We start from the raw sequence: 20096 nt of genomic DNA, 5'->3' as shown, positions 1-20096 counted from the left end.
TAGGACTACAAACGACAACTATATTTACCCATGAGGTGTCAAAACGTCAGGCAAATAATAATCCATTGTTCAAATAAAAACTGCGTAGCCGAAAAGCATGGTTGATATATCAATGTGTATTGGCAATTCGTTTAACGTTTCTGTCATAAACCATAAATGGGGAAACGACTAAAAAGTATGAATATCTGTTAATATGAGAGCAATTCTTATTTGCAATACCAAATATCCTATGGCGAAGCAACGTTTGATTCTAGTATTATATGAAAACTTAGTTTCTTTATTGAAATAATCACGCGATCAATTATCGTTCAGTTTACAGTCCAAAACGTTCACGAAGCAGTCTGACGGCTTCGGTGTTTGGCCATGACATCGATTCAGGCACGCTGGGTTCTACCGTTTCCGGAGATGATGGTGCTGGTACCGAAACAGCTTTGCAGGTTAATTCCATGTGGCTGTGTGCCAGGATGAAACCATCGCGAAGTCGCTGCTCACTTTCGGTCATACAGACAACGTAGCTCACTTCCAAGGACTCCAAATCAGCGTTCAACGAATTGATAATACGAGCCAAATCTTCGCTCAGGTAGGTTGGATAGCTCTCCAAAGCTTCGTATCTGGATTTCAGTTTGGCGATGAGCACATCTGGGGTGTAGAAAATGTTCTCACCCTTGAAAACGTTCAACAAACCGAGTCCAATGTAGTCCTTTTCATCTTGTTGTAGCTTGGCGTAAAACTCGTTAATCCTCTTCTCCAAACTGTCACTGGAATCGGCAATGCAGCTAGAGAAACTGGTGCCAGCCAGGTTCATAATACTGTCGCCCAACGTTTGAACAAAAGCAAGGCAATTTTTGTCTATTGAAGCTGGTTGATTATTGATCTGGTATAGCATATTGTTCTCCTTCTTGATGGCATCGATCACAAAGGTGGATTTCACTTTCAAAATGTCGGAGTGGAATTTGGCGAGGGTTGCCGAGCTGCTTAATCGGGCATCACTGATGGTATGAATTACGTAGTCTTGAATCTCCTGATAGCGTGGTCGAAGCTTTTCTACTTCTTCAAGCACTTGTTCCGCCTTCGGACGTCCTCCAAGGACAGCCTGAAATAAATTTGACATATTTTATTCCACTGCACCAATAAATCTAGAACATATTCTTACACTGAGTCCCAGAAGGAGAAAAACAGCTAGTGCAAAACTTTTCATTCTGATTAATTTAATTTCGGAATCACTACGTTTACTTGATTCCTGCTATATTGAAATACTTCTGTTGAGTTTGTTTCCGAGCAGTAACGAATTTATACTTTTAACTGATTTTCAGCACACAAATCGGTTTTATCGCGTTTGTCTTTATCTGCCGAAACTAATCCTGCCGAAATCCATGTCAACGTCCAGGTGATAAATCTCTTGCGGGTGGGAATACAACCATAAAGCGGATACTTGTCTCGGACGTCACATTTATGAATGAATCTATCGGCTGAACGTAACAACTAATTGATTTATTGATCTTTGGACGTCTTAGGAACATTTGCGGGGAATTTGAAATCCGGTACAAATGTGGGTGTGGCTGATTTGTTGTGTGCATGCCGCGAACATCCGATTGAGGTGTTGATCGCTGTGCTATAGCTTGACCAGGTCCGATAATTTTTGTTAGTCTTTGCTTGAGTCGTCTAGATTTTGGCTACGATAGGTTGCCTGGCAAATAAGTTCCGGAATGTCTATGACTAATGATAAAAAAGCGCGGATCGTTTGGCGTGAAATCACGCGTCGTACATCACAAGGATTAATTGCTGATTTCCATATAAAAAGTAAAAATTTGCTTATGTACCTAATTCCAATGTTGAAAAGTTTAAATCTTTTATCGACTTAGCGATTTTTTTTTTCGTCGAAAAGGAACACTAAAGAAGTGCATTGTGTTAATGTATGTGTTCCAAAAAACACAAAGCCATAATTGAATAATTTATCTTTATTGCACCTTCTACTTCCTGGCATTATTTCTTTTACAATAATTCTATCAGCGTGTTCCGGTGGTAAACATCACCAAACAGATGATTTAAATTCCAAGGTATAATATGAGCCACGCTTAAGGATTAATGGTTGAGGGGATTTGAAGGATGTCTGGGGGGAATGAAGTCTTTGCAGCATCAGGGCGAACACCTCAGTAGGTTGCTCTTACTGAATTATGACAAGGAATTTATTTGGAGTCCTTTTGTCAGCCACACGTGTGATCAAAAACGAGGACGAGTAATTACAAAAACAACATTCTAGGTTCTATCACAAACTCAACGCATCACGGAAAGCTTTCGTGACGCGAGACTGAATGTGAGAGCATTTTGTTGGACGGACGAGAGATGATCGCAAGGTGGAAGCAGCACTATAACGAACATCTGAATGGCGCTGAGGGCACAGGTACAGAGATTCAAGACAGCAGGTGAAATTAGTTCGTTGGAATTTTGAACAATAGTAACACCGACGAATGACAAACCCGATGACGAGAACGACGCATTCTATGAAGGTCTTTGGTGAGGTTTATGGAGAGTGCCAAAATCACGACGTGAAAATCAACATCGCAGATTTATTTATTTGTCACAGCCTTGGATAATAAAAAATCTTTTTCTAAGTCTCTCACCCTATTTTTTAAAATAAACTTTGAAATATTTAAGTCGAACACAACACGCACAAACATTTATCTAGACGATTATTAAATCCGTATGAAGTCCTGTGGTGTCTTAAAAAAGCACGTTACGTTCTCGTAGTTGAAGGGACGGAATATACACATTTTCCAACAGCGACGAACAATTGATATATCCTACAATCAGTTCGAATACAAGCAGCCGCTGTAGTTTTGTACGTCTGTCAGAGAGCGTTTCCAAAGCGATGAGATTGCACCGGCTTCTGTAATCCGGCAGATAAGTTGGATTTGCCCAAGGCAGCTGGCGAAGAACGAAGCTTCGTTGAACTTTTTCGATCCGGATGATCTGTATAGTACAATCATTCACGAACAACACGAAAATCAGTGGCTAGAGGACGCTGCCTTGGGGTAATAGTGATCATGAGGAACTCTGACGAAAGCTTTGAAGAAATAGAAATGTACACAAATTCTCTCTACTCTTGGAAGTGCTTCACAAACAGTACTTTTCAGAGCTTGAAAAATAGTACGTACTTTTCCGTGCTACAGAATGATGATTTTTACAGTACGAGTCGTAAATGTGATGTAAAAATCGAGTTCTGCAACGAATTGCGTACAACATTTTTTGCAATTTCGTAGAAGACCACTTCAGGGTATCAGAAATTATATCGGATTGCATTCACCATTATTTTACAATTTCTGAAAAATTGTTGTGTTATGATTCATTACGCAACTCAACACAGTTGCGTAATGAGAAAGCGTTGTGTAATGAATCATTACAGCACTGGTTTTAGATGCATAATTACTATTCCTGCACTGTATACTTCAATGCAGGAAAGTAGGCCGTTTCATGACAGATTGACGTGATGAAAAACAGCCTATTACGATGAGAAATTGCAAAAAGTACTTTTCAGTACTATTTTTTCTTCTATTGATCCCTTTACGATCCTTGGTAGGAACCGTGCCTTCGATTTCGAAAACTAGCGGTAGATCAAGAATTTCTTCTCAAATATTTTGTAAAAAAATGTAAAAAAATATTACTTAGGTATGACGACAAAACTGAACGTTTATTCAAGGTCGCCTTCAGGCTTTGGAAAATTTAACGATCATTGACACACAAGCCATAATTTCAGCCCATTTATACGCCTGCATTCATACAACACACATGACATTTACCGTTCGTTGAAGATAACGAGCCATGAACTAAAACAAGACAGACATACACCACCCACTGTTTGGTCCCAATCACTGTGTGTCAATACTTGTAACATTCGCTGACCCACACTCATTCTGATCAAGAAAATGAGGCGAATATTTTTTTATTTTCTGAGCTATGTTTGCAACCAAAGGGGTGTTCAATGGTCCAATAGATTATAGATAGGTTGTTAAAGGCTGCATTATCAGAAAATATGACAGTTATTACCAATTGTATGCAAAAAATAAATCACCCGAATGGCTCGATACTTTTGCAGTCTGTGAGAGTTGCTGCTCTTGAACGCTCTCGTGTTACCTACCAAACGAGATAGTGAATGTTTACATTCATAGGGCTCTTCGAATGCGATGTGCCACGAATTGCTATGGTTCGCGAACTGTTACACTCTCCGAATATGGTTCGATCGGCTTATTCTGATCCATCGTCTAAATTTTCCAACCAAAAGTCTAAATTTTGGTATTGCCCTTCGCGCAAGAGCATCGTTGTGGCTCGTACCAGACAGAAGAACAGCAACGTATTTCGTAACCGGAATTCCGCAAGCAAAATCTCCAACAATTCTCATTTTGCAATAAACGAACGTTTGCTTAACCTTCATCCAGCCAACATACTTTTCATATGTTGAAAAACAGACTTAAATGTACCATGCCCACACAGTTACGGATCACCCACAGTTACGGATCACTTTGGCGTTCAACATCGGATAACTCGCTCAAAACATAAACGTTGACGTAAAACATATTTTTCCCATGTTATTCTATTTGTCTTCTACCATTTGTTATGTTAAGCACAATATTCAACCGCTAAATAACAGTGTATTTGACAAATGTTTAGTTGGTACCACACAGCTATCATTATATGGTCGTTTTCTGTAACAAGTGCCGTCAGCATTCAAGAGCTCCCACAGGTGATAAAATTCAAATGTTATAGCATAAAACATGCTCGTTCGCTTCGATTTAGTATGAATTCATCTTTGGAAAACAGTTTTCTTGATTGTTGATTGTAAATACCGAATATTAGCACTTCTAACTAGTGATCCATTTATGTACCAGGATATGATTGTTTACTACGGTTATGGATCACTTCCGAAAAATGTAGATTTCTGCCATTTCAAGCACTGGATTTGATATTTTCAGACAATAGCACTAAGAATAAACCTAATAAAACATCAAGGTTTGCAAATTTCATTTTTTAGCAGGCAAAAATGGGTAGTTTCCCCCCGGTGTGGAGCGAAAACACTTCATGTCTCAGTTACTACGATGCGGTATCACAAAAAGGGCATTTTACCCTTGTTCCCAGCTCTAACACTGCTATTTTTGCAGTAATACGTAACACATTGTTAACTTACGCCAAATCATGCAATACAGATACATTGAGTTGAAAATCTCTTGATTTTGCGCACTGATCCGTAATATGTCACAATTTGATTCGTAATATGAAAATTGATTCATAATATGATTTTCAGAAACCAATACAATTTTTATTTTTTATGCAATCCTATGTAAATACTACACTCAAATTAGTTTACTAACCGAAGTTCCAATTTGAAAAGATTCAATTCGTGCTTTTGAATTACTATTTTACGTTTTCCATGTCGTTTTATTGAATTTTATAGGTTGGACTCCACACTATTTGATCCATAACTGTGGGGTCATGGTACATAACATTTTTGTTACACGATGGATTTTGTTGAAATTTTCAGAACATCCCGAAAAACTTTTCTAGTAATGGTCCGGAAAACTTGGGAATATGGTTCATGTGGTTCCGGAGTTATTCCGCGTTGTCTCATGGTACCAAAATTGCCCATCATCCAAATATCTCAAGACCCTAGAAGTTTGGTGTGGTAAAGTTGTAGAGCAAGCCAAGGGATATCTGGCAGTAATAAATCAAATTTAAAATTTATACGATAGGTGGCACTAGTAACACATTTCATTCAATCTTCTATATTTCGAGATGCTGATCCGCTTGAAGAATGGTGTGTTCGATAAACTTGTTTACTAGATCGCTTGATGGATCTGTTGAACAACTTTGCCAAAAACACCCACTTTCTAGATTATCAGGATCTCAAGATAGAGAAAGTTGAAAATTTTCTACTATCGTTCCTTGATCTGCTACAATGTTGTCGAAAATCCTAACATTCTAGTTTTCAGTATCTTAATACTAAATATCAAAGAAAATTTGTTGTTAGCGCCACATAGCAGATAAAATTGTACCCCGTTTGGCATAAAGTCGTTTGGCATAATGGTCATTTGGCATAATGGCCGTTTGGCATAATGATTGACTTAAAATAAATATCGGCATTTTTTAAGCTTTTACCGAGATCAACACCACCGAGCCCATAGCAAAAAAATTGGTAGGTTCTAAACAAGCGTGGTGTTCGTTCAGAGATTTTCCAAGCTAAGAATTTCAAAAATTGTTGTGAAATTAGAGAGCATTACTAAATAAAAGAAAGTTCATAGTTATTCATCAAGGGAATACTCATAGAATACTTCGCTGCAAATCAAGCTCTGTTCCAGTTTGGACGTTACACTCGATGAAAATAACTTGATTGAAATATTTTTTTTGCAGCATATCTCGGAAAAAGATCACGCGTTTGCCCCAACAAAAGTATATGTTGAATATTGGCAGGATCTAAAGTATTTATCATTCTATCAACACATCTGGCAAGAATTGATAAAACAGCAAAATATAAAAATGTTTAACATTTAGCTTTACTAAATAATAAAATTTAAACCAGTATAAGTATAATAACAGCCTATTTTTAAAAGAAGGCAAAAATTATAATTAAAGCAATAGAAGAATGGACGCCAAAAATTATTGCAGCATTAGAACGAAAAGACAAAAAAAAGTGCGCGTTCAGAATCGTCGAAGTAAAGTATTCTGTCATTCTCGGCTATACACATGTTGGCAAAAATGCTAAAAATGGTAAATGGTAAAACTCGAAAGAACCGCCAATTAAATAAAGAAGGATATTAGATAGTCAGTACGTTCACCACCCTGAAATGTATAATGTTACGACAATTATGAGTGCTAAAAACTTTTCGGGGAAGTGGGCTAGTCGGGGAAACGGGGTATTCGAGGACTGGCATTCGGGGAACTGGCGTTCGGGGAAACGACATTCGGGGAAAAGTAGCACAACCCATCGAAGTAACTGCAGTAATCGATTTTCCTTTTCGCTGATAATTTAAGCAGATCAATGTTATCGCCCTTTCGTCAGTTAAAAACAAAAAAATACTTTAAAATATAGCTCCAAAGAACAGCATATGCATAAAAGAAGGAGAAATTTATTGAAATTTTAACAGTTTTCATACCTATAATTATGGCTACATCATATTTAGAAAAAAAAAATAGGATAAATTTATACTAAATATATAAAAACCTTCAGTGCAAAAATTTGTTCCAATAGCGAAACTCAAAAGAAGAATTAATATTTGAAAAAAGGTATTTTGTGGATAAATAATAGAATACTATTGGCAATAACTTTCCTAATATCCTAATATTCAAGAGCAAATGGTTGTTGAATAAAGAGTAATTTTGTATCAATTGACAATTGTGCCAAACGACTTTATGCTAAATGACCATTATACCAAACGACTTTATGCCAAACGGCTTTATGTCAAACGACTTTATGCCAAATGACCTACCACTGCAGATAAATTTCTAATCGTATTTGTTAATGCCAGATAGCCCTTGATCTGCTGAACAACTTTGCCGAAAACAGTAACCTTCTAGTTTATACGGATCTGGAGATATAGAAAATTATTGAAAAAATGTTTCTACACATCGCAACCTAGAGGATGAATTCCAAATAAAATTTGTCAATACTATATAGCCCGTGGACTTGCTACACATCTTTGTGAAAACACCAACTTTTTAGCTCATCAGCGTATTTTAAGAAGAAAACTCGCAATATAGTATCGGATGAATTCCCAATCAGGATCGTCACTGCCAGTTCACCGTTGATCTGCTTCACAACTTTGCCGAAGACACCAACATTCTAGTTTATCAGTATCTCGAGTTATAAAAAATTGCAGGAAATTTGTTACTGCCGCAACCTAGCGGATAAATTCTCTGCCTTTGATCTACTGAACAACTTTGCCGAAGACACCTCCTGGCTTCTCAGGATTACGAGTTATAGAAGATTGAATGAAATAGCGATACTAAGTGGGTAAATTCCTAATCAGATTTGTTACTGTCAGATAGCATTTGGTTTACTGAACAACTTTATCGAAGACACCAACCTTGTAGCTGATCAGGATCTATAGATATAGAAGATTAAATGAAATTTGTTACTAGCTCCTCCACATAGCGGATAAATTCTAAAAAATAGATTTTTACTGTTAGATAGCCCTTGGTGCTCCACAATTTTGCCGAAGACAACAACCTTCTAGCGCATTAGGATCTCTTCATCAACGGAAAATCCCAACAGGAAATGTACGCACTCCTAGTAACATGTCTACCTCTGATTTTGATTTTTGCACAGAACGATTGAATCAATTGATTGGTGCAATATTCAAAACCACCACTTTGGGTGAAGCAGTCCAAGTTGGTATAAAAATTCCTAATAAAATTGTAATAAGATTTCGTTTATTTGATGGTCCAATTTTGTTTTGAGTATTTTTGATTGGAATGGTCGTTTTTTTAAATGGTAAGGATTTAAAAATTGTCTTCCAATCGAGGGTTCGATCCCCACTGGAGCACGTGATTTCTTTTCGCAGTTTCAATTTCAATTTGTACGTCTGACACGTGTTCGTCGTGTAGATGTAAACTTTAAAACCTTATAAAAACAAAATTCTTTAGGCTGGAATTGCCTAGAACTTACAGAACTGCCTGGAATAATATATTTGTATTTTAGTTTAAAGCATAACGTTAAACAATCGGTGTTTTGTTTCATTCTCGATCAACATACATATAGCAGTTGTTACTGAAATTTATTTGAAACCTGAATCCAAACATAAAAAAGATCAATTTTTTTTCATGAGCATACGAATCATAATGTAGAGTATTATTTTATATGGAATAAAATTCTGACTCAGTTTCTTTACGTCAGGTTTTGAAAAAAAACGCGGTTTTTTACGTCGTTTTTTTTTTTAATAATGCGGTATACATGAAAAACCACGCAAGAAAAAACGCACAAAAATAAACAGCGTAAGAAACACTTCAGTGAATATACCACAAAGAAAAGAAAGTTACAGATAAAACAGTTATCAATTTCAAACATATCCATGCAAACACTTACGCCCAAAGCTCAAACACTGTAATTGGTCAATCGGTAACAAGATGGCGGTTATCTAAAAACGTCAATTAAACACAAGCGCCACGATTAAGTTTTTAGCCAACTGCCAAGCATTAGAATTGAGCGTCATTTTGATGTATGATCAACATAATTCTTTCGTTAGGTCTGTTTGTCTGTGTTTATATCCTGTTGCGCATACTAATCGTTATCCTTAAGAATAACAGCCGCGAACAAACTTGACAACTGTTTCCTAGTTGACGACACCGATTAACTATTTCACCAATAGATAAGACCAACATTGCAAAATTGGTGACGTCCCAAATCAGTCTTAGCTGAGCTAAAATAGAGATAATGATTCATAACAGATGTGTACCGTGTCATTTGGGGCACTGCCGCCTTGTTATCAGTCACGGTTCAATATTAATAAATTATCGCTACTAAATGTTGTACAGTTTGGATTCAAATTCCGATCAAATTTAAATATTAGGTATTGACGGAGAAAGGAAAACACATTTAACAATTTAATCGAAAGGAAATATATAAATGTATCAATATATCAAGTATTTACTATTTCGAGGTCTTGTGCAGATCATCAAGAAAAAAATTCTATGCATTTCACCATTCTGAGCTCTACAGCCAAATTTGTCTTTCTCTCATTGAATGTTTTCTAATAGTCCTTGTTGTTTCCTAAAATTTCTATGATGACACCATTTCAACCAAATGCACCGTTTTAAGTAATACATTTCTAAATTATATAAATCATTATATATGATAGGCCCTTTTTCAAAAGGTAGTCTAGAAAATTTTGAAAAAAAAAACTGTGAAATCTCATATTGGAAATACCTACACACCCATGCAAAAGTTTGGGTTCACCCCCTCAAAAACATACAAAAGTGTTCTGTCCATATCTCTGTGATTACAAGTCCGATTCAAACTTTTTAAGCCGCATTCGAAAGGCAAAGAGTTATTCTTACTTCGTATGTATTTTTCCAAGAACATTTTTTAAATTTTGTATACTAAATTTATACTTAAAGTTGTAACATTTTTCAAAAAACACACTGAAAAATCATATCTAATTTCCTCAGCATTGGGTCGACCAAAATTTTAAATCAAAGTGTCATTAGTATCGTAATCTTATATTCTTTGATGAGCCACCACGAAATTTTGGCGGAAAAATCTGGAAAGTATTCAAAATCAATGAAACAGTCAGTCAAGTCATCGTGCAAAAGTTTTGGTTCATCTGAGCCACACGCAAATCATTTTTGTCAATATCTTTGCCATTTTTCAACCGATTTTAATAGTTCAAAGCTTTTTTGAGCGCAAATAATGGCGCGTACATGATTGGTTTGAGATTTCACAGATTTAAGTAAGTTAAGGTGAACCCAAACTTTTGCACGATACACCATACTGAGGGGTGAACCCAAACTTTTGCACGATGACTTGACTGACTGTTTCATTGATTTTGAATACTTTTCAGATTTTTCCGCAAAAATTTCATGAGTGCTCTTCAAAGAATATAAGATTACGATTCTAAAGACACCTTGTTTTAAAATTTTGGTCGATCCAATGCTGAGGAACTTAGTAATGTTTTTTCAGTGTGTTTTTTGAAAAATGTCACAATTTTAAGTACATATTTAGTATACAAAGTTCAAAGAATGTTTTTGGAAAAATACATACGAAGTAAGAATAACTTTTTGCCTTTGGAATGCGGCTTAAAGAGTTTGAATTGGACGTGTAATCACAGAGATATGGACTGAAGACTTTTGCATGTTTTTTAGAGGGTGAACCCAAACTTATGCACGGGAGTGTACATGCGTAATGTTTCTTTCTATTTGGAAATGGTAGCTTTTACGCGATTTGCGTTTCGAGCTGGAAATGATCAATGATACTGTAAGATAATAGAGTCACGCATTGCCATCCACTTTGCATCAAAAATTGCTCAAATATTTGCATAACGATCGGGCTGAATTTCGGTAAATAATAAACTCATTTTATACCCTTATAATCAGTAATGTTGTCTTGGCATACTTAAAGAAATGGCTTTGGTTGGCAGCGTGCTATCAACATAAATGATGCTGAAAATCTCCGAAGTGCAGTCAATTCCAAATAGGTCGATTTATTGAACATAAAATCAGTGCCCCTGCGGTTCCAAGGACCATCAACTGAGGTTCCAGGGATCAATATTTACTATGGTTCTACAGTCAACTCTCCCTTACTCTATACTTCGTATCTCGATATCGGATTAGACAAACATAGTAGAAGTTGGTGGTTTTCATGCCTACCTCGAGGGTCCCTAGAATGGCAGTTGCACTGGTTTTGAGTTCTGTAACTCAATCCTCTCTAACTCGATCGTCAATGCAATTTCGATTTAGGGAGAGTTAACTTTATAACTTGTTATGAAGATGGGTAGTTGACTGTATTAGTTTAAGACCAAAGATACTGTATCCATTTTCTACCATTAGTATCCTCATCAAAATCCTTATGCATAGTTCTCTAAAATGCTTCTCAATTGAACATTTACATTATGAACACATATCTTTTGTAATTTATGAATCATGATCTTGCGAACATGAAACTTAAACAGGGTCATCTTGATGAGCGATAAGCAATTATCTTGAAGTTGTCATCGAACGTGTCAGATGTGCATCGAGAGATGCACATAAAGAATATATTTGCATGACAAAGGCTCGACCCATTTTTAACATCATATATAAAATATCATTCGGATCTTTTCTGTATTCAGTACAATTTCAATTGCAAACAGTTCCTTTCCTGCATTCATTGAAAGTCCCACATTAGACACAAGAATAAAAATGATGCCAAAATTCATAATTTTGATGGTGATTTGTGCCACCGCTGGCGTGTTCGGTCAACGAGAAAATTCCCTACAGGTGATTGAGACCATGCGAGAACTTCAGCCACTGTACAAACAACTTCAGGACCACATCGTTAATCAACTTTCCGAGGCAAAACTGAACAGCTCCAGCCTGGTTTACCAACTGCATTCGGATGTGATCGAAACCAAGGAAAATTTTGTGGTCGCAGCCATCGACGAGGAACGCCAGGTGCACGATATAATTTCCCATCAACCGTCGACTGTGAATGCGATGTGCTTGAATTTCATCAGAATGAGTGCCGAGGTGAATGTTAACATCGCAGGTGTTTCCTTCACCAACTGCATGGTCCAAGTGGATAATTCGTTTAACGAAACGCTAGGTCAATTCTACGATTTGCTGCAGGCTGGTGAAACGCTGCATTCGGTATCAGCTTTGTTCGATGTGTTCGAAGGCGAGAACATTTTCCACGACCCGGATAGCATTGTCGAAAAGTTAAATGCTAGGATGGAAGAGCTTGTGAAGGATCCTGAGTTCATCGCTACTGAGCTGTTGGACCACGTTGAAGAATTTGAGAAGGAATTGGATGAGCTTAAGGAGCACTATAAGGTTTGCCTGGATGAAGGTGTGAAGCTTTTGGTCACGGCACTAGATTTGGCTCGCACGCAAGTCGTTCAAGTCTGTTTGGGTCAGCTGACAGCTCCGGAAGGATCAGGAGAGGGCAATCAGCAGTTAATCATGAATGTCTAGGATTATGAAGAAGACCATTAGCATAAATAATGGTTTCGTACATTTATACGCATATTATGCCTTAATTGTAATATTCATAAGAAAATGCAGCTGTTTCACGATAAATTTGTATTTGTTAATGATTGCTTAAATAAAGTTGTTGAGATTACCAAAGGGATGATGTATTGGTCAATTAAATTAGCCCTAGTCTTAGCCCTAGTAAATATATATCTCGATTCGAAATTTGAACTCAGAACAATTGTTCACGGTTTTTAGTAAAAAATCTTCAGAAATTTATCCAAGGATGACTTTAAAAAAAAATCTAAAATACTAGCAGTAACTTTTCCACATCTATCTCTTGCAATGAAATCAATAATATCAATCCTTCAGAAATATATACATAAATTCCTCCAGGGATTATAAATCTTCGAGCTGTTTTGTAGAATACCTATAAGTAGATGAAAAACCGAATGTACCATTAAATTCCACTAGAGTTTGTATCCTTTAACATGCCAAAGGATACAAACTCTAGTGGAATTAAATGATACATTCGGTTTTTTCATCTTCCAGGGAGTTATGCAAGCATTCCTCAAACATTCATCCAACTACAGTGATCACACACAGACTTACTAGAAGGACTAGCAAACAGAAAGCTTATTCTGAATATGGGATGCGAAGTGGAGCGTTGTGGAACTTGGTATTCATCATAACTTTGCTAGCGACGCATTTAGGATTGTGATAGTAGAAATGTGATAGTCCATGTCTTATTTGTCATCATATTTTGAAAGATTTTCAGAGAAAATGCGTTTACTTAACGAAAATGACTTCCCTTGAGGGGGAAGTATCCAATGAATTAGAAATATATTGACCTCAAAACATTTTCAAATTGTGTCCTGTATAGGAGCCTTTTTTGAGAATGGCAAATTTGGTACTCAAACCACGTTATACGAAATATTTTATTCTTTATTCTTTTTTACGAAGTTCTTTTAATTGAATTTAAAATTAATTCAATGAGAAATTACGTTTTGAAATGATAGGTTCAGCAGCAATAATGTGATTTGTTTTAACTTTAACTTAGCCGTTCAGTTCAGACTAAGCACACAGTAATCAGTCCAGAGGCGCGTCCACGTACACTTTCCCTACCATACAATTCTTAAAGAATGAAAAATTGTTGAAAAAAGTTCAAAGTAGATTATCACAAAACTAGGTTTTTGTCACTGACATCCCTTTGTTTTTAACCTCTCAAGTTCATGCCAGTCTTTACCACAAGACTAAGAAAGCTTTTCGTCGGGCTGGTAGCGACTGAGTGCCTTAAACATAGGAAATTAAAGACTTATTTCCAAAAAGAAATATAAAAGGAACCAAAAAGAGACCAAACAGGAATCAAGAAAATAAAATGAAATATAATAGGAGCCAGGAGATAAGAGCTTCATAGTATCAGAGCAGACATTTCTATTATAACCTGGATTTTGAGACAGAAATGAAATTTCTCTCGAAAATATTTCAGAATTCATATAAATTCCTCCAAAGCATCTTCGAGAAATTTTCCAAGGAAGTCATAACTTCTTTAAGATTTTATCCATTGATTCACCCATCGATTTCCCTGTGACATCTTCCAAGATTCCCGGTTAAAACGACATTTTTTTCAGGACTTCTTCCAGGAATGTCTCCAGGGAAATGCTAAGGAAATTTTTCTGAAAAATAAATCAGTGAGGTATTTAAAAAAAAAACTTATACAGTAACCTCTGACAAAACTTGGGTAAGTTTTAAAAACACCTTTAATGAACAAGGATCTCTGAAATAACTCCTGGAATCTGAAAGAAGTTTTAGAAGATTTCTAAGATAATTCGCTAAGGCGATAAAAAAAATCAATCGAATCTCGGGATAGTATTTCTAAAGAAATTCCTGGAAAAACATTGGACAGAAACTTTATAGAAATTTGTGGAATAATCAAAGGAAATATTGTTAACATTGTTGTAGTATAAACTGTTGTGAAGACTTAACTGAACTTTTGCAGATTGCATGAGATTTTTTGGAGAAACTTTTTTAAGAAATGATTGGTAAAACTGTAGGAGTAATACTTGGATGAAATGCTGGAACAATTCCGAGAATAAATAGATTTGTTCAAAAGAACCCCGCAGGGATGTTTGGATGTACAGGTGGAGAAATTCTTGCAGGATTTCTTGAAGACTAACAAGTGGATAATTCGGTTGAAGGATTAGTAAAAAATATCTGGAGGAAATTCAAGGACAGTTTTGGAAAAACATCAAATTAATACCTGAGGTTGTAGTTTTGGAGTTCTCAAGGGTTTCTTAGAGAAATTTTTCTAAACACTCCTTGAAAAACCGCTGAAAGAATTTCAGAAAGAAATGGTAGAGAAATCTCTAGAAAAAAACTCCTGAAGAGAACCCTGACGGATTTCACGCCAACTCGACAAAGGGAAATTTCACGACAGTCCCCCATACAACACTTTTTTGTAGGTCTTACAGTTTTCGAGTTATATGGGTTTATAAAAAATAAGTAAAAAAACTTTGACTCTTTCCAAATGTTAGTCTAGATCGATTTTGAAAAAACTAAATATGCAAAGTATCTTAGTTTCACATACTTTTGACATCCAGAAAGTTTCATTGAATTCTAAAGGGGTGTTGCCAATCGCGTGTCGAATTGGCGTGAAATCCGTCCCCTGTAGAAGACCCTGAACTTGACCCTGGAAGAATTTTAAATGAAATCACTATGATAATTCCTGAAGCTTTTATTCGGGAAATCTGAGACGAAATTCTTGAAGAGTCTGTCGATCCCGTTATAATCTCTGAAAGTTTATTGGAGGCTATATAATTCTGCATCACGATTAAATGTAAGCACTAAAGGCTTTCCGTTAAAAGTAGAGATTTCATGCCTTTACTACCAGTGTGGTTGTTCTTATTTTCTCATTAATTTCTAGACAACAAATGGATGAACAGCAAAAAATCTGTGAATATGAGTTGTCTATTCGCAAAAGTTTCCAGGAGAAACTAAACTGAAGATGCTTGAAAAATGCTTCATCGCGCAGAAACTCCAACAAATATTTTGCTGGAATTTTTTGAACAATTCTGCAGAAAAAAAATCTTTCGAAAAATCGTCATATTCTGATGGATAATTTCTATGAATGATGCCACAAAATATCAGTAGGAATTATATTAAATAATTTTCAAGGAATTAACTAAGAATTACATCCAAAAAATTCTACGGAAATTCTGAATCAACCAAGAACTTCTAGACAGTGTGCTGTAAGAGTACTATAGGAATTGATCTGAAAATCGTCAAGACATTCAGCAATGCTGCGATTGATTACAGTTTCAAAAATCGCAAACACCATCACAATCGTACTTTTTACAACACGATGGTATTAGACTGGTATTGAATTAACCCATTACTTCATTCAAAGGTTATTCAATAATCTTCTTATAATTATCTATGGATGTTCCAGAAACATCTCAAGAATTACTTCCAGGAATGCTCACGGCAGGTTGGTAAATAACTGGGCATGGCGTACCATTGGTACCTCGCGTACCTGCAGGAATAAAATAGACCCCTCTGTGCGGTCCTTAGCCTCCTGTCCAGTAACTCCTACCCCTACCTCCTCACGGTACTGGCCGGGGTACGAGTAACCTTAGGGAAGATCTTATAACCAACCCCGGTGGGAACTTTGGTCATATGCTGACAGGGAAGGTGGGGTTTGCTTTTGCTTTCGCTTCTGCAAACCTGGAGCGTCTGTACTCCATATTAGGAGTGGCTCATAACACCGTCTGTTTCCCATGTCAGGGGCGGCTGAGCAAAACTTTCCGTCGTTAACAACGTACGATACCGACGGCCGCCCCGGTATGACCTAGAGCGGCTCAAGCATCAAATCCTCCAAAAATGCCGTGAATACCAGGTCGCAAAGAAAGTATCGACCGCGTAAAGCTATGAAAAATCATGGATGAGAACAGCTTTCCTGGGAAGCTCACTAGACTGATAATAGTGATGATGGAGGGTGTGAAAAGTTGTGTGAATGTTCCAGGAGAACACTTCTTTCGTGCCTGTTGTTCAACATAGGCCAGGAGAAGTGGATGAACTTGTCATTCATTTTTCTGTCAAATCTCATACAAAATCTACTTTTTCTCTGACAGAAATTCACTCTAGGTGAACCACTTCCCCTGGCCTATTGCGCTAGAAGGTCTTATGCGGAGAGGCGAGCTCAACAGGTGGGGTACGATTTTTTGAGATCCAGTCAATTTGTTTGCTTCGCGGATGATATGGACATTGTCGGACGAACATTTGAAAAGGTGGCAGACCTGTACATCCGCCTGAGACGCGAGGCAGCGAAAGTTGGACTGGTGGTGAATGCGACCAAGACAAAGTACATGGTAGCTGGTGGGGCCGAGCGCGACAGGGCTCGCTCAGGTATGTAGCAGTGTTACGATAGACGGGGATACGTTCGAGGTGGTCGACGAGTTCGTCTACCTTGGATCCTTGCTGATGGCTGACAATAACGCAAGCCGTGTAATACGGAGGCGCATCATCAGTGAAAGACGGGACTACTATGGCCTCCACAAGAAGCTGCGGTCAAAAAAGATTCACGCCCGTACCAAATGTACCATGTACAAAACGCTAATAAGGCTGGTAGTCCTCTATGGACATAAAACGTGGACGCTGCTCGAGGAGGACTTGCAAGCACTTGGAGTTATCGAACGTCGGGTGCTTAGGACGATTTTTGGCGGTCTGCAAGAAAACGGTGCGTGGCATCCTTCGCCACGAGCTCGCCCAACTCTACGACGAGCCCAGTATCCAGAAGGTGGCCAAATATGGAATGATACGATGGGCAGGGCATGTTGCAAGAATGCCGGACAGCAACCCTGCATAGATGGTGTTCGCTTCGGATCCAGTTGGTACAAGAAGGCGTGGAGCGCAGCGTGCTAGGGGGGCGGATCAAGTGCGTATCGATTTTACGAGCGTGGGGCAGAAACGAGGATGGAGAGAAGCGGCCACGAACCGAGTACTGTGGCGTGAAATAGTTGGATCAGTGTTATCTGTTTAGATGTTAATTCAATAAATGATTGCCATTTGTTTTTCTAATGTTTGAAGAAGTTTCTTGTAGCAATTATTACAGTTAGTTTCCGATAATTTTTTGCATTACAGATATTCTCAATCATTCTTCTCACGAGTGGGAACTTGTACAAACCATGTCATACTTTACTAGGCATGAGAATACAATGGAAAATATTACGACGATGATCGTGTTTCTACTGATCTAGTGTTTTGTTTAATTGAATCGTGGGTAGGACAATCCTTTGACTGTCTTACACAGGTGATTTCGTGCGTAGTATATGTCCTACCTGTCCTACTCACTTCCCGCGCCACTTCCAGGGGTGTAAATGACATTTTGATCGGTTTTGAGTTAAATGTGCTGAAATAATCTGCTTTTTCAAACTTTTCAACAGTATTTTTAGGTGATTTTTTCTTCCAACAGGGAAAAATTTCAGAATTTGTGGAAGATTGGCCTAATTTTTGAATACCGTACAATTTGTATGTAGGTAAAATTGGCTGAAAAACTTCAAAGCCGTTCTTCACAAAAGTAGGTTTTTGTCACTTACACCCCTTCGCTTCTAACCCCCTCAATTCGTATTGATGTTTTCAAATTTATTTTTGTTCACAACAACATTGTTTTTGTTATAAAAAATAGGCAAAAGATCGCATAAAACCAATGATTTCAGATTTATGCATTTTGTCGCCTGGGTGTCCGGTACTGGAGGATATTTCCCTACAAAATCCGTGCAACTGCTGTTCTAGGGACCATTGAGGTAACCATGAAAACCAATTCTCACTATGGTTCTATAACTCGGTATGGCGAAATGGAATATCGAGTTATAGAAACTCGACTGTATTAGTATGATATCAAGAATACAGCCATGGATATTCTCATCGAAATCCTTCTGCATAGTTTTCTAAAAAGCTTCTCAATTTAATATTGACATTTTGTATGAACACATATCTTTCGTGATTTATGAATCACGAACTTGTTAACATGAAACTTAAACAGGGTCATCTTGATGAGCGATAAGCAATTATCTTGAAGTTGTCATCGAACGTGTCAGATGTGCATCGAGAGAAGCACATAAAGAATATATTTGCATGACAAAGGCTCTACCCAATTTTAACATCATATATAAAATTGCATTCGAATCTTCCCTGTATTCAGTAGAATTCGAATTGCAAACAGTTCCTTTCCTGCATTTATTGAAAGTCCCACAATAAACACCAGAATAAAAATGATGGCAAAATTCATAATTTTGATGGTGATTTGTGCCACCGCTTTCGTGTTCGGTCAACGAGAAAACTCTCTCCAGGTGATTGAGACCATGCGAGAATTACAGCCACTGTACAAACAACTTCAGGACCACATCGTTAATCAACTTTCCGAGGCTAAACTGAACAGTTCCAGCCTGGTTTACCAACTCCATTCAGATGTGATCGAAACCAAGGAAAATTTTGTGGTCGCAGCCATCGACGAGGAACGCCAGGTGCACGACATAATTTCCCATCAACCGTCGACTGTGAATGCGATGTGCTTGAATTTCATCAAAATGAGTGCTGAGGTGAATGTTAACATCGCGGGTGTTTCCTTCACCAACTGCATGGTCCAAGTGGATAATTCGTTTAACGAAACGCTAAGTCAATTCTACGACTTGCTGCAGGCTGGTGAAACGCTGCATTCGGTATCAGCTTTGTTCGACGTGTTCGAAGGTGAGAACATTTTCCACGACCCGGATAGCATTGTCGAAAAGTTAAATGCTAGGATGGAAGAGCTTGTGAAGGATCCTGAGTTCATCGCTACTGAGCTGTTGGACAACGTTGAAGAATTTGAGAAGGAATTGGATGAGCTTAAGGAGCACTATAAGGTTTGCCTGGATGAAGGTGTGAAGCTATTGGTCATGGCACTGGATTTGGCTCGGACGCAAGTCGTTCAAGTCTGTTTGGGTCAGCTGGCAGCTCCCGAAGGATCAGGAGAGGGTGGTGAACCGATTGTGAAGGCCTTGGATTACGAAGAAGGTCATTAATATCAATAATGGTTTCTGTACTTATTATGTAAACGTATATACATAGTGCCTAAATGGACATATTTATATTATGGTGAAGCAGTACCACGATTAATTTGTACTTGAAAATGATGATTTCAATAAAGTTGTAGAGATTATCGATGAGTTGTTGTATTTTTTTAATGAATTAGCCCTTGTAAATAGATCACTTAATTTGAATTGATAAGTTTGTTCATTTGTTCCGGTTTGTATCCCATATGTTGAACAAGTTCTCTGTTTGCTTATTCTTTTATTATGTTAAGAGTAATCTCAGTAGAGTTTTTTTTGTGAAATACTTGGATAATTCCCTTAAAATCTTTCTGGATATATTTCTGGAGGATTGATAGGATTGTCGAAATTACAAGAAATATT

General features: G+C 37.4%; 2 protein-coding genes across 3 annotated transcripts in view; both read right to left on the bottom strand.

Moving 5' to 3' along the window:
• LOC5578593 overlaps positions 1-20096 on the bottom strand; it is a 230297-nt gene that overhangs the window by 90707 nt on the left and 119494 nt on the right. The window lies entirely within an intron of this gene.
• LOC5578588 lies at positions 97-1310 on the bottom strand. Its single transcript, XM_001656964.2, has 2 exons — positions 1154-1310; positions 97-1093 (listed from the first exon to the last, which is right to left on the bottom strand). Exons 1-2 carry the CDS (start codon positions 1196-1198, stop codon positions 314-316), a joined length of 825 nt encoding a protein of 274 aa, XP_001657014.1. The 5' UTR covers positions 1199-1310; the 3' UTR covers positions 97-313.

The sequence above is a fragment of the Aedes aegypti genome, chromosome 2 (genome assembly GCF_002204515.2).
Source record: "Aedes aegypti strain LVP_AGWG chromosome 2, AaegL5.0 Primary Assembly, whole genome shotgun sequence".
Lineage (NCBI taxonomy): Eukaryota > Metazoa > Arthropoda > Insecta > Diptera > Culicidae > Aedes > Aedes aegypti.
This window is presented reverse-complemented; position numbering and strand designations above follow the sequence as displayed.